This window comes from Rissa tridactyla, chromosome 19 (assembly GCF_028500815.1).
Source record: "Rissa tridactyla isolate bRisTri1 chromosome 19, bRisTri1.patW.cur.20221130, whole genome shotgun sequence".
In the NCBI taxonomy this organism is placed as follows: domain Eukaryota; kingdom Metazoa; phylum Chordata; class Aves; order Charadriiformes; family Laridae; genus Rissa; species Rissa tridactyla.
In genome coordinates, this window is record NC_071484.1 from 5,526,402 (window position 1) to 5,540,598 (window position 14,197).

General features: G+C 64.4%; 3 protein-coding genes and 1 long non-coding RNA gene across 10 annotated transcripts; all 4 read right to left on the reverse strand.

The window, feature by feature from the left end:
* Positions 1-758: 758 nt before the first annotated feature.
* On the reverse strand, positions 759-2,942 carry LOC128919316 (uncharacterized). Its single transcript, XR_008469881.1, has 2 exons — positions 1,637-2,942; positions 759-1,458 (listed from the first exon to the last, which is right to left on the reverse strand). It is a non-coding gene; the product is annotated as an uncharacterized LOC128919316 (long non-coding RNA).
* Positions 2,943-3,964: 1,022 nt separating this feature from the next.
* VPS25 (vacuolar protein sorting 25 homolog) lies at positions 3,965-8,011 on the reverse strand. Of its 3 annotated transcripts, none has more exons than XM_054224568.1 (7): positions 7,861-8,011; positions 7,558-7,703; positions 7,419-7,472; positions 6,927-7,015; positions 6,325-6,400; positions 4,359-5,762; positions 3,965-4,273 (listed from the first exon to the last, which is right to left on the reverse strand). In XM_054224568.1, the coding sequence occupies exons 1-6, from the start codon at positions 7,977-7,979 to the stop codon at positions 5,650-5,652; spliced, it is 597 nt and encodes a 198-aa protein (XP_054080543.1). In that variant the 5' UTR covers positions 7,980-8,011; the 3' UTR covers positions 3,965-4,273; positions 4,359-5,649. The 3 variants fall into 3 exon arrangements, with proteins under 3 accessions (XP_054080543.1, XP_054080541.1, XP_054080542.1); XM_054224566.1 differs by having other exon boundaries at positions 6,837-7,015; XM_054224567.1 differs by having other exon boundaries at positions 3,965-5,762; positions 6,837-7,015.
* A 268-nt stretch (positions 8,012-8,279) lies between these two features.
* RAMP2 (receptor activity modifying protein 2) lies at positions 8,280-10,829 on the reverse strand. The gene is made up of 4 exons (XM_054224749.1): positions 10,632-10,829; positions 9,503-9,613; positions 9,055-9,157; positions 8,280-8,678 (listed from the first exon to the last, which is right to left on the reverse strand). The coding sequence occupies exons 1-4, from the start codon at positions 10,690-10,692 to the stop codon at positions 8,423-8,425; spliced, it is 531 nt and encodes a 176-aa protein (XP_054080724.1). The 5' UTR covers positions 10,693-10,829; the 3' UTR covers positions 8,280-8,422.
* Positions 10,830-10,983: 154 nt separating this feature from the next.
* LOC128919420 (translation initiation factor IF-2-like) lies at positions 10,984-14,080 on the reverse strand. 5 transcript variants are annotated; one of them, XM_054224747.1, is made up of 5 exons: positions 13,710-14,080; positions 13,205-13,307; positions 13,030-13,056; positions 12,592-12,733; positions 10,984-12,454 (listed from the first exon to the last, which is right to left on the reverse strand). In XM_054224747.1, exons 2-5 carry the CDS (start codon positions 13,223-13,225, stop codon positions 11,595-11,597), a joined length of 1,050 nt encoding a protein of 349 aa, XP_054080722.1. In that variant the 5' UTR covers positions 13,226-13,307; positions 13,710-14,080; the 3' UTR covers positions 10,984-11,594. The 5 variants fall into 5 exon arrangements, with proteins under 5 accessions (XP_054080722.1, XP_054080721.1, XP_054080719.1 ...); XM_054224746.1 differs by having other exon boundaries at positions 10,984-12,733; positions 13,205-13,243; XM_054224744.1 differs by having other exon boundaries at positions 10,984-13,056; positions 13,205-13,243.
* Between the last annotated feature and the right edge of the window lie 117 nt (positions 14,081-14,197).

The following is a 14,197-nucleotide window of genomic DNA, read 5'->3' on the forward strand; positions in this document are numbered from 1 at the left end:
CCCGGCTGGGTGTCCCTGTGCTGGTCCCTGCTGTGACCCTGCTCGCCCAGCCCTGCTCTCCGACTCACCTGAGGAGCCGGTGCCACCTCCCAGGAAGGGCTTTGACCCACGTCTCCCAGCTGAGCCGCCTGCCTGCGAGCCAAGAGCAGTGACCGCATCCCCACCGGTCCCGTGCTCCCCAGAGCATGCATGGGGTACAGTCCCGGGGGAACAGCCACCGCCAGCTGAAAGATGTGTGCTCAGCACCGGACACCCCATGGGGCTCTGCCTGCTGCCTGTGGGGGCACCGGGGCTGCCAGGGACAAAAGGCCGGGGCAGGTGGGTAATGGGTGTGGGGCTGGCACTAGCCCAGCCACGGGAGACGCTGGTGTTGTAAGATGTGACACGGTTTGACTCAGCTCTGCCGAACAACGGGCTTTGTTCGGATGAACCCTGCCCCAGACCTGCCCAGAACCCGCCCTCTTCTCCCCGGGTCCACTGCCAGAAAGAAGTGCACCCCTGATCCCCTCACTGCTGCCAACGCTGCATCTCTCGGCCCTTCCTGCACCTGCTGAACTCTCTCCTCGAGCATCTCACAGGCTGCACAAAGCGATGAGCCCACGCAGGAGCTGGGCGATCCCTATCCCAGCCCGGGAGGGCAGGAGGAGGCGTGCGAAGAGCCGTCCCCAGGCCCCTTCGGCTTCTCCTCGGGACCCATCACAGCACACGACGCTGCAGCTTTAAATCACATAACGTGTCAGCTTTAAAAACCGCCCTGCTTAAAAAGTAATTGCTTTTATTTTTATCCTGTCCTGACTGGAGTTTCCAGCAGAGGTGATTTCAGTCCTTCCTCAGCCTGATCCACAAGACCGGCAGCGCCGCGTCTCGCCCCGCAGCTGCGGGAGCGGAGGAAACCTGGCGGCTGGGGCAGCAGCGGGACCCACCAGAGGAGGAACTCCAGCACCGCAGCACATGCCGAAGGCTTCCCAAATTAAACCAGACAACGGACACTGGGTGGGGAAGGAGCTCCCACTGCGCTGGGACAGGCATGTGCTCTGGGGACATCCCGCTCGGCTGTCCCCAGCCTGGGGAGCCCAAAGAGAGAATACCAGTCCCAGCTCGGCACGGGAGCTGCGGGACGGACCCAGCATGTCCATGATGGCATCCCAGGGACGGACAGCCCCAAGACCGAACTGTCGCAGCTCCGAGCAGCAGCAGGGCTCCCGGCCAGCCAAAACAGCCAGCTCTGCACCCCCTGCCCTGGGGGTCCCTGCCAGGGGCCCTGCGCTGCCCAGTCACAGGGACACAGGCCAGGCTGGCAGCGAGCCCCAGCCGTTCGGAGAGAGACACGGAGCCGGGCAGGGATCTCGGCTCGGTCTCTGGTAGGCTCCTGCTCCCTTATCAAGTGTTTTCATCATGAAACGAGATGCCTGCGAGGATCCCAGAGGAGCAGAGGAGTGTCCCGGTCCTGGCGAGGCCCTGCAGACGAGAGGAAATTCGGGGTGATGTTTGCTCCAGCTGCTGCCCTTCCCCCCCACCGGTGAAGGGCCTGAGAAGTTCCTCAACTGCCCCCCTCAAATGCTGTCCCATGCCACGAGTTTGGCTGCGGGGGGGAGGGGGGGGGAAACTCGGGAAGGGGTGCGGGTCCCCTCCTGACCGGGGCTGGGACACCCAGCTGGAGGCAGCTTGTCCCAAAATCCGAAGGTTCCTGCTCCGCAATCAGCTGCCCGTCGCAGGGCCGCGATGGTGCCCGCAGCTCCCCGGCCGTTATCAGGGTGACATTTCTGGGCTGCGGGTGCCAGCGCCAGCCCTTCGCTTTGAGGAACCGCTGCAATCAGGCAACGTAACCCATTTCTCACTTGGCGTTTGGCTGCCAGGAAGAGAACAGGGGACTGTGTAATCGCTCTCCTCAGGATTAGATCATGAATCACAGCCCTGCTCAGCTCCTTGCTCCAGCCCAGCAAGCCCTGCCAGGAATTGTCCGTTCTCATCCCGGAGCTCGGGGTGGAATCGCGGAGGGGCCAGGATGGGTCCGACCGCAGGCGTCCCTGCGGAGGGGGGGGGGCACAGGGCTCCACTCCTGGGAAGGGTGAGAGCGGAGGAGGCTCCGCAGGGATCCAGGGCTCGTTTCATGGTTGACTTCAGCAGACGGTGCCCGCGGGAGCTCCATCCTCCTCCTGCCCCATCCCTCCTCACCCTGACACATGCAGAGCTGCCACCCAAACCTCAGTCGTGGCTTTAACCCCGGGCAGATAACTCCTGTGAGTCTGGGCTAAGAAAATCCTCAGATGTAACCCGTGTGCAAGTTTATCCCAACATATAAATTTATCAAACTGAAACAACTCTTGCTCCAAACTAACTGTGTTAAACAAAAACCCCCTCGGCGTTTTCCCTTCCCCAAGCAGCGGGACCCGCGTGTGCGTGTGCAGGGCCTGATAGTGCCTTATCGCAGCACCAGCCCCAGGGCTCTGCCTCGCCCCGGCCAGCGAGCCCTAATCGCGGTGGCCAGATGTGGCAACGGCCTCAGAGCAGCCGGAGGCAGGGGCCACACTGCCCCCCAGAAACACCGCCTCCTCCGGTGAGCCCCTCCATGGGGCCAGGCTTGGCAGCACCTCGGGGTGCCGGAGCCCGAGTCGTGCCTGCGATGGCATGTCTGGGAGCACAGATGGGGCTACCGAGATGCTGAGGGGACTGGAACACCTCTCTGATGGAGAAAGGCTGAGGGATTTGGGTCTCTTCAGCCTGGAAAAAAGGCGACTGAGGGGGGATCTTATCAACTCTTATAAATACTTCAAGGGGGGGTGTCAGGAGGATGGGGCCAGGCTCTTCTCAGTGGTGCCCGGGGACAGGACAAGGGGTAACGGGCACAAACTTGCCCCTGGGAAGTTCCATCTCAACAGGAGGAGGAACTTCTTTGCTGTGAGGGTGGCAGAGCCCTGGCACAGGCTGCCCAGAGAGGTGGGGGAGTCTCCGTCTCTGGAGACATTCCAACCCCCCCTGGATGCGTTCCTGTGCCACCTGCTCTGGGTGACCCTGCTCTGGCCGGGGGTTGGAGGGGGTGATCTCCAGAGGGCCCTTCCAGCCCTCCCCCCTCCCCAATTCTGTGATTCTGTTTTAAACTCCGTAATGCCAAAACCCCCGTGAGAAGGGCCCGGCCGTGCCGCAGCCCTGGGTGCGCAATCCCCTGCGCGCGCAATCCCCTGCGCAGGCAGCACGGCCGAGGCAGGGAAGGGGCAGGGGAGGGAGCAGCGGGACAGGTTTCAGCCATGTCCCTACACAAACACAGGGCAGCCCTGCCTGTCCCTTCACCCCGGCAGCGCCCGCAGCACCCGGGAGAGGCGCGAGTGCTCCCATCAAAGGGAAAACTGTGCTGGCGGCTGCCACGCACTCTCCCTCCGAGCGGTCTAATTACGACTCCTCATTTCTACCCAGCACCCGAGGGCTGCCGCACCGGAGCAGCTTCACACAGCGTCTCCAGGCTGGCTCTGGTGTCCCAATCCCACGATTACACCATCAAATGCTATGAAGCACTGAATAAAGATAAGGAAGCCGGTTTCAGGGGACAATTAAAAGGTTCTGTTTCCCCTGCCAGCAGGAGCTCACATCACCGCGAGCTCCAACGCGCCCCGTCCCCAACCAGGGAACATCTGCTCCCTCCAGGGCGGCAGCACCAGCAGCTCTTCCATCATCGGCACCATCCCACGGCAGCGTCTGCCAGCACCTTGCTGCGGCGGCCGTGGCAGAGCCGAGTGCCCGGCCCAGGGAGCGGGTCCCACAAGGATGTGACCTTTTGTAACCAGCCGAGAGCGTGTGGAAAAAGGAATTTTACACCACGTCCATTCTGAAGGAGGGGACGTACTCTTCCTCCTCCTCTCACTAATTAAGCAACTAAGTAGGAAGCTGAAAAAAGACCAGTGAATCACTGCCAGGAGCGCCTTGGAAAGAAAAAGGCTGGTTTTAGGCTTATCTAATGTCACATCAGCCATTTCCTAAGAAGGGAGCAAATTTAATTAAGAATACAGACTCACTGAAGGACAGCCAGGTTACATACAGCACATGCAACTCGGAACACAATGCCGAGAGGTCAGCAGCACATCTACAGAGAGCAAGGAATATAAACATCCCAGGCCTGGCTGCTAAAGGCTCGTTATTCAGCATCAAACGAATTCCTCCATGGCACTGCTGTCACCGGCACAGAGGAACCCTGGTCACCAGCCTCCAGCCGCAGCTCCAGAGCTACGTGCCCAGATCAAGCCCGAGTTCATCCCGCCGAGTTCAGGTCAATGGGCTCCCGCTACAAAAAGGAAATACTTAAATTTTACGCCCCCACAAACTCAGCCTGGACTCCGTCATCTTGTCTTACACTGAACATTACCTACCGTCGATGAGGGGTGTCAGCAGCGCGGCAGCTGAACCAGTGCCGAGTTCTCCTCCCAGGGCAGGACGTGCTGTTCAGCGCCGGCTGAGCACAGATGGACGGAGCGTGCCGGGGAGCGGGCGCTGTGCGCTCGGCGGGTCCCGAGAACGACCACGCCGGGTCCAATCAAAGGTCGCTCCAGCGCAGCATCCCCCTCCTCTGCCCGCAACAAGCACCAAATGCTCGGGCAAAGAACGGGCAAGGCAAGCGCAATCCTTGCCCGGTACAGCCGTCCAGCTGCCCCAGCCAGCCGTTAAAGATTTACCGGGTCTTTGTAGCCAGCTCGTGGTTTCTGACAAGCTGGGTACTTCCTTATCGGCACCCAGAATCTAAAAACTTAGTCATACCCTCTACCAGCCGCTGTTGCACGGAGCTTACCCCGCCACCTCGGCAGCGAACCCATTAGCTTTCAGCAGACTGCAGATGGCAAATGAAATCAAAGGTTGCCCCGAAGACAGGCAGTAAGGGCCCACACAGTCCGTAGCTCCGGCATGTGGAAAAAAAGCACCTGCGCTGCTGCTTCCCACTGGGGTGGGGGGTGGCTCGGCAGGGCCAGCCTCCCCCCGGCACGCGGCTGTGCTCATCTGGTGCAGTGAGGAAACGCGGCTGAAGGGCAAGAATCTGGTACACTGCTCTGTTTTGTTTCTGATGGAAAACTGGAGATAGACGAAAACACCCGGGCTGCTCTATAAATACATCTCATTTTAATTACTTCAAATTAGTTCCTTGGCATCCACCCCCACCCCGCTGCACAGCCTGCTTCACAGCAAGCACATATTCTGCCATTGAGGGCTTCTACGGCACAGCAGCGACAGCAAGTTCCTTGTGCTCGCTCTCACCCTGCCTGGCAAAGCCGCGGGGGCTGCAGAGCCCGAGCACACGGCTGGCGGGAGGGAAGGAGGTGCCCTTTGAGGCCAAGCTTGACCAGGCAGCTGAAGAGACCACGTTGTGTTCTTCGCAGGAACGGGGATGAGCAGCAGCAGCCCAATTATTTCACTTCTGGGTGGTCCCTCTCAGAAGCGCCTAGAGCAGCTTTAGCCTCTCAAACACAATCAACAGGGAGAAAAGACAGACAGAGGACCTCTGAATATTTCTAACAAGTCACGTCTTTGGAAGGCTTCGCAGATTGTCCTTGCCCCAAGAAATCCCGAGTACGCAGCTGCTTGCGGTCACGGCTTGAAACCAGGCCAGGAGAGCGAACCTTCACAGCGAGAACTGTTTCAGCAGCCGGAGTGGAGGGGAGGGGGCTCCTATCAGAAGAACTTCACACCTCGGCCATCGTCCAGCGTGATAATTTCAGCCTTGTGCTCTTGCTGCAAGGCTTGCAGGGCACGGAGCAGCATGGTCTCATCCAAGCCGTGGAACTCTAGGGAAGGACAGAGATCCCCATCAACAGAAACGAAAAAAATAAATCACATCAGGAAACAGAGAGGCTTACAAAGTCCAGGGACCGGTGGCAGTGAGACAGAGGGCTCTGAAGAGCACCTTTCAGACTCCAGCGCCACAACACTACGGCAAATCCAGAGTCACGGCTACACTGACAGACTCATCACTACGTTGCTGCATCAGGAACAAAGCCTGAAGGTCGACAGACAAGGGAATGAGTCACAGCAGTCTCAAAGGCAGTGCAGAAGCCAGGCATAAAACCAAAACACCCCGCACCTCACGCCAGATAAGAGCTGCGCACTAGGGAGGCTTGTGGGGTGGGGGAAGGTTTAAAATGCAAACAGTGATAACAAAGGGAGATGCTCACACAAAGTGGTAAAAAAGCCTTCAGAGCAGCATTTGCCAGTGGCGGTTGGTGTGAGCTTGCATAAGCAATCTTAAAATATTTAATCTACAAAACCATGATCTGACAATCAACCGTCTACACGCTCAAATCAGGTGAGCTCTGAAAACCTGCTCCGGAACATAACATATGACATTACCTTCGTTCTCTGTGTCATCTCCACTGGTCAGTTCATACAGCGTGAATACAGAGTTGGTCAAGCCGTTCTTCGACACCTGGAAACATAAAAGCAATACAGCAAATCTCACCTGTGTGATTTAACATCCTCGGCGTGATCTCTCGTACATTCCAGTGCAAGTGAAATGGAACGTAGACAGCACTCAATGAGCAAAAATACTCTGGAAATGCTCTGGGGCACTGGAGAGTCAAGAAATGACGACTGAGGAAACTAAGATGGTCGCTTTCCCTGACCCTCTGCTCTTTCTGCCCACGCGTTTCGCAACAAGGACTCTGCCATATGAAGGCAACGCAGCAACGCTGCTCTGTCCTCACAGGGAACAGCCAGCTGCAGTGGGAGGGGACGACTGCGTCCACTGCTCAAACTGCATCTTACAGCAAGTGAAAAGCTGTAACATCTCTACGCTTCTCTACAACAGAGAGAAAAGGAAGAAGAAAGGTAAAAGCAGTGAGGAAGCAAGAGAAAAATATTACAGCGGTCTTCTTCACAAAGCGCAGCCAATATCCCCTGTCCTCTCGGACACAGAAAGCCCGTTCAGGGACCAGGAGCTTCTGCATTCTCACCCACTGATAGATGAGCTTTCCCCATTCTTCTGGTCTCCTCCACATGATCAGAAAACTGGTTTTGTTCTTATCTAACCATTCCAGGTTCCCTAAAATCAACAGGGAGAAGGCATTTAATCAGAGCGCGAGTCTGCAGTAACAACCAAACCCGCCGATTTCAGGACGCGGGCTGGACATTGCGCCCACCGGCAGCTTCAGGTCCCCACCTCTGCCCACCACGCGGCCGCTCGTGCCAACTTCATAAATACCGCTACATTTACAGAAATTCATTTCTCTTTGGAGCCCCCTCTTCCCCCCACAGCCTCACCCACCCCGGGGAGCCAGGGGCCCTGCCAAAGCAGTGGCACGGCCCACACCCGCTGGCCGGGCTACAGAGCCCCAGGAGCCGGCTACTGGCACCGGGAGGGAGGCTGTCCAGCAGCTCACACCCTCCCTGCGCCCCTAGCTACGGGGGCCGCGGGACAGATGAACGGACAGACGAAGGGCACCCACCGTTCTTGCGGAGCTCCTCCAACACCACCTGGATGGACTCCAGCGGGAGCTTCCCTGGGCGCGTGTTAAGGAGGCGGTGGCCGAACGGGACAGGGAGGGAGGGGACGGGAAGGCAGCGGGGCCGGGCCCCAAAGGATACGCTGCAGGCGGCGGTTGGTGAAGAGCGGGCTGTCCTGGGCCTCCCGCACCGTCATGGCGGGCAGCCGGTGCCGCTGGCTGTAGGCCAGCGCCAGCGCGCACCAGGCCGAGAGCTGCTTCTGCCGCGTCTCGCAGTTGGGCTGCAGCCTACGGGGGAGGCGAGGCGGTAAGGCTCCGCTCAGCGGCCGCGCCGGGACCGGGCGGCTCCGCGGAGGGACCCGGCGGACCCAACTCGGCCTAACCTCAGCCCCGCGCGTCCCGTCCCGCACCACCCGCCCCGGCGCCGTCCCCTGCCCGCGCTCACGTGAAGAACGGCGGGAAGCTATACTGCCAGGGCCACGCGAAACTCATCGCCGCCACCGGAACCGCTGCCGCCGCCGCCGTCTTCCGCCCCGCTTCCGGTCCGCTTCCGGCCCGCCCCATTCCGCTTCCGGCCCGCCCTCCGCCAGGCCACACACCCCTACGTAACCCCGCCCTCCGCCGAGCCACGCCCACACGCCAAACCACTCCCACATTCCCACCCATCTCGCTAAACCACGCCCTCTATTAGCCCCGCCCGCCCACCACACTAAGCCACGCCCCCGCCGCGAAGCCGCGTCGCCACCAAGCCACGCCCACCACACCAAGCCCCACCCACATAGCTAAGCCACGCCCCCCCGCGGAGCCACGCCCCCCCGCCCAGGTCCCCGCGGGGCGCGGAGCCGCAGCAGAAACAGCAGCACGTTTTGGGGGGAAAAAGCCTTTAATTCCCCATCCGTGGGGCTGAGCCGGGAAAAGGGGGCAGGACCCACAGGTCTGCCACTGCCCCGTGGTCTGGCCACCCTGCCCCGCTGCCTGCGACGGGCAGACCACCCAAGCGTGGATTGTTAGGGCTGAGCTTTGCCATCCTTGCTGCGCCAGATGACCAAAGTGACCAGGAAAGGGATGAGGCAGATGGGGGCGATGATCATGGCCAGCAGGACGTCCTCGGGAGGGTCGAAGTAAACCTGGTGCTCCAGGGTGCAGTTGTGGAAGTAACGGTGGTGGCTCTGGAAGATGTACTGCTCCGCCAGGGCGTTGGGGTAGCCGTAGCGCAGGTGGTCAGCCCAGCCCTCCAGGCAGGCCTGGAGCAAGCTGTAGGGCCTGGGGGAGAAAGATGCGGGGTGCTAGGAGGGCATGGGGATGGTGGACCCCCCGGGGGAGCCACCCCCGTGGCACAGCAGCACCCCTCCGGACAGCCCAGGGCTTGCTCTGCACCCAGCAGGAGCTTCTGGAGGTGGCCCTGGGTTCCTCAAGAGCTGGTGGCCCGTTGGCACAGCCCGGGGGCTTTTCCCTGATCAAACACTTTCACTGTCTTGGGAGCTGCTCCGCTTGTATGTCCCTGGGGACGGAGGGAATGCCCCCATCAAAGGCTCCCCACACGCGGCTTCCCCAAGTTGAGGATGTCCCCAGAGCCTGTCACAGCCCGCCCCTGCGTCCCTGCAGCACTGCCCGGGAGGGTTCTGCATCCGCCCCGTACCTGCTGATGACTTTCCACTCGCACAGCTCCGACGCCGTCACGTTCCTCATCAGGTCAACGAAGAACTCCCAGCACTTCTGCGTGATGTTGGTGTACGTCTCCTCTGCGGGGGACAGGCGCTGAGCACAGGCTCCCTGCCAGACACCCAGCACCCAGCGCCCGGACCTGTGCCCAGGCCAGCGGGGGGGACACCGGCATGGTGGGGGGCTGGATCCCCCAGCAGCCCCGGGACAATGTCCAGCAGGAGGGCAGGCTGCTGCCGGCTGCCCCCACTATGCCCAGTGCCAGGGAGGTCTCCACGGCACAGCCCGGCTATTTTGGGGACAGACAGAGGACGAGCAGCCAGGGGAAAGCCGGGGGGGGTCACACTGCAGCGCAGAGCTGGCCCCGTCCAGGGCACTGTCGGCACCGCGGCACTGCCCAGCTCTTGCTGAGTCCCAGCACTCACCCACGAGCTGGGCCGTCCAGTTGAACACGGCCACGGGTGGGCTCGTCCTGGCGTCCTGGTTGAAGCCCTCCGGCTCGGCGCCCGCCTGGCAGAGCCCGGTCCCCAGGAGCGCTGTGGAGGGGAGGGGACAGGGTCAGAGGGGGACAGGCGCTGGCGGGGGAGCTGCCCCGCCGGAGGCTGGGGTCTGCAGGAGGGAAATGCTGCCAGGTGTCCCTCGGGGGCTGCTGGAGCCGGCGGCCAGGGTGTGGGGAACTGTCCTGGCCAGAGCCCGGTACGCTGGGGCCGGGGCATCCAGCCCCCCGTATGGGCAGGGTGTGGGCAGGGGGCATCCAGGCTTCGGGCAGCTGCCCACGGGCTCGGAGGGGCTGTGTGGGGACCGTGGAGTGTGCCCCCCCCCACCTGTGGGGAGCCATCGCGGGGGCCACCCCATTGTCCCGGGTGGCTGCAGTGCAGCCGGACGGGGCCAGGGCAGGAAGAGGAAGCGCTGGCCGTGGCGCAGCACTGCCGGAGAGCCCCTCCGCCCGCCATCTGCCCACACCCAGCGCAGACCGCCATGCACCGCCTCCACCCCTCTGGCCGCTTGCCCGCTGCCTGGCCCACCGGAGCCCCACGGCCCAAGAAAACCACCCCGTCCATATTCCACCCTTCGCTGAGGGTCCACGCCGTGGGGCAGCGATGCCGGTCGCGTGGTGAACCACCCCGCTGGGCCCTGCCAGGGCCGCTCCTGCGGAGCTCGGGCACGGCCGGGCTGGCACCATGGCTGCGGCAAGGGCAGCCTGCCCAGTCCCGCTCCCTGTCCCCGACGGCCCCGTCCAGCCCCTCTCTGTCCCAGCCCGGGGCTTCGCAGGGCTCCCCAGCCCTTCCCGTGGGCCATTTGCGGGAGGATGGGGGATGAGCGTGGTGGGGGACGCCCCGCAGCGCCCGGTGCCCGCCTGCCCCTGGCCACACGGGCGATGGCCACCCCCGGTGCTGCCAGGCTGGCCCCATGGCGGGGTGGGCGGCGGGCCGGGCTGAGCCGGGACCCCGTCCCCGGGCCCCACGCGCAGGAGGGCGGCCGCGTGCGGGGTGGTGCGAGGCAAAGAGCCTCCCGCCGCCGGCAGCCGCGGCCCCGGGGCCGCCCCGCACTTACCCCAGAGCAGCAGGAGCCCTCGGGAGAGGCGGCCGGAGCCCGTCTGCGCGCGCCGTGCCATCCTGCCAAAGCCTGCCGGCTAACGACCGGGACAAGTATTTCAATGGAAATAACAGGAAGCAACTCCTTTCCTCTGACAGGGGCAGTTTGACTACAGGAGACGTGTGAAAAATGAGATTGCTCAGCGCTGCGCGAACGCGGCTCTCCCGGCGGGACCCCGCCGCGCGGTGCCGGCCCCCGCGGGCATCGCCCGGGCAGCTCGCGCCTCACCCGGCCGCCCGGAGGCTCCGCTCCCCGCGCAGCACGTCCAGTTTTACCAAACCGCTATTTGTTTACTTGTGTATTTCTCTTTAATCCTGTCTGGGCTGGGTTGTGAAATCCCTTGTCTCCTGCGTGGAGGGCAAGCAGCCCGGCAGCCGGGGGGAGTGGACGGGGAAGCGTAACGTCCCCGGACAGGCGCTGCCGCCCGGGCGCGGGGGCGGCGGGGGGACCCACGGCCGCGACACCCCGGGATCTGGCTCCCCGGGGCACCTGCCCCATGGCCGGTGTCGCAGGGGCAGCCCCACAGCCATGGAGGGAGGGCGGCAGCAGGAGCCGCAAGGCTGAGGCAGGGTGGCGGGGAGAGGGCAGAGACTTGGCCCAGGTTTCCGCTCCTCCATCCGACGCCTTCCTCCTGCATCGCCCAGCCCAGCGCCCGCCCGGCTCTGCCGGCGCCCCCCGCTCCTGGCGCCGTGTCCCCCCGCACAGCAGCGCCACCGGGGACGACCCCAACCCCACAGCGTTCCCACCCGAGGACCGGGCTGAGGCCGGGTGAGCTCGTTTCACCTCTGGCCCAGGGCAGAGCGCCAGCCCAAAGCTTTCCCTTTAACAGCCGGCCCGTGGGACGCCGAGCGAGAGTCGGAGCGCGATGGAGCTCGGCTCGGGGGGACCCTCCCTGCTGCGGAAAGTTGATCTTGCCGGGCTTCAGCATCCTGGCAGAGCCACCCGACGCTCCCTGGGACGGGCAGCCACCACTCCAGGGCACACGGCAGGACCTTTCACGGGCCAGTGGCCACATCTGGAAGCCATCAGGCCCCGGCACTCTAGTGGCCACAGGGTGGGAGCCCCCTGGTCCTGCTCTTTGTTGGAGCCTCCGGCCGGGCGGCGGGAGCCTCTGCCAGGGAGACACCCAGTGATCTCAGCGCAGCCTCCCGGCGTCCGGAGGGATGGGATGGGATGGGCAGGGATGGGACAGTGGCTGCCAGCCAAGGCCTGAGGCTCCCCCTCCCCAGCCTGGCATCCCTGGCACTCTCTGCCAGCCCCCACCTCGGGGTGCCGAAGAAGGGGCTTGGCCCCGGTAGGGTCGGGACCACCCACCCGGGACCCTTCTCCTGATGCTCCCCGTCCCAGGGCAGATGCGGGGGTCCAGAGCCCCGGGCCCAGCCTCCCCCCGTGCCACAGGACCCACTCCATCCCCAGGGACACCCAGAACCCCGTCCCTGCTCTGCCCTGTCCCCTCACCCTCGTCCCGCTCATCAGTTCCCAGGGCTGGGAGGGACGGGGGCTGTTGCGGGCCCCTCGCCGGCGCGGGGGCAGGCAGGGGCTGGGCAGCTGCCCGATGGTGTTTGAGCCCCTCTCCGGGTTCTGCTGAGCGTGAGGGCAGCTGCGAGGGGCACGAGGCAGCTGAGCCCCACAGCCGCAGCCACGGCCATGCCGGGGGGCAGCCTGTCCAGCCCAGGGGGCCCGGTGCCCGTGCAGTTGGTGAAGTATTCGGCGTGGACCTGCAGGAAGAAGGCGTCGAGGACGGCGCCGGGCCAGGGGCAGGAGAGCAGCTGGGCCAGCAGCTGGGTGCAGCCGGAGAGCTCGCTGTAGGTGCTGTGGGGACGTGGCATCAGGCCGCCCCACTGGGACGGTGACACATCCACAGCAGCAGCCCCACTCTGAGCGTGCATTCGGCACCGCCAGGGTGACACCGACCCACCTGCTGATCTGGTCCCAGCGGCAGCGGCTGCCCTCGGGGGTGGCCATGAGGGTGGCGTGGAAGGGGGCCCAGCAGTAGAGGGAAATCCAGTCCTGGTAGGTGTCCTGGCAGCGGGCTGGCCCCCCCAGCACCTCCGGTGGTCCTGCAGAGCACCGGCCAGACCCTGGGATCCTACCCAACCCCCAGCTCTCTCCTGAGCCCAGGTTCGGGGGGCTGTTTGGGGACACCACCGGGGAAAACTCCCAGCTCTGCCCAGCGAGGGCTGGGCGCCCCATTGGCCATGCAGGAGCTCAACACATGGCCCTGGGGGTCCCGCGCTGGGGCTGCCGGGGCCCCACAGGACCCCAAACTGGGACCTGGGCTTTTGTCATCCCCTGCAGAGATCGCACGGGGCTGTGGGGAGGACAGGCAGGGTGGCAGGAGGGCAGCTCCACTCACCGTCCTCGTCCAGGTACAGGTAGAGACCTGGAAGGACAGATGGTGCCATCGGCGTTGGCAGGGCCCATGGGACCATGCGAGGGCCGGGCCCCGTCCCCCAGGGGAGCGGACACCGCCTCTGCCAGCAGCAGCACCCAGGCAGAGCTGTTCTGGGACAATGGCACCAAGGTCTTACCTTCGTCCTCAAGGTCCCCATACTCAGTGTCCCCGCACCCTGCAGCAAGGAGACACGGGGTGCCAGGGCTGCACCGCCAGTGCCAGCCTCGGAGCCCAGCCAGCTTTGGGGCAAGGACCGGGGTGGTCCCAACGCACCAGGGACCCCTCCTGCTCCCAGCGTGAGCTGAGCACAGCAGAGGGGACCGGGCCGAGGGGAGGGAAGAGCAGCAGGAGGGCTGCGGGGGCAGCAACTGGGGCAGAGCCGTTTCTGAGCCAACCCCGACCCCGGGGGCAAACCCTGCCTGGAGCATCCCCCGAGGGGAGGCTGAGAGGAACCGGGGGGAGCTGCCGCCCAGCACGGACGCGTTGGGACGGAGGGGAGAAACGGACCAGGGACCCCGCGGGGGCTCGCTGTCCCTCCAGACCCCACACCCTCCAGACCCCACAACTCCGTGCACACCCAGCCGCCACCCCCAGGATCGCCCCCCGGGTGGTGGGGGGGTGAGGGTCCGTGCTGCCCTTACCCCGCTGGAGCAGAGGCAGGAGCAGGCAACAGAAGAGCTGCGCCCCGCGGAACATCCTCCCGGCACCTCTACTGCCGGGCTGGGGGCTGCGCCCGGGGATTTATCCCGCTCCCGGTCCGCCCCCCCCGCCACCTCCCGAACCAATGCCCGGGAAGGTCCGGGTGGCGGAGATGGGGACACACCGGGCTGACTCAGCGAAGCTCCCAAGGCGTCAGATGCGGGATGCGGGATGGGGGGCGGGCACGGGCCGGCCCCGCTTGTGTGCCCCCCGCGGTGTCCCGGATCTCCCGGGAGCGCGGAGCCCCCAACTCCCGTCCGGGGGGGGAAACCGGAGGGGAAGGACGGGGCAGGACCGGTGCTGCTTCCTTCCCGGCCCCGCCCCGGCGAGGGGGGTCCTGCGCGACCCCGGCCCGACCGGTCCCGGTCGGGCCGGGGTCGCGCAGGACCCCCCCCGCCGGGGCGGGGCCGGGGCCACACCGCGAAGGGGG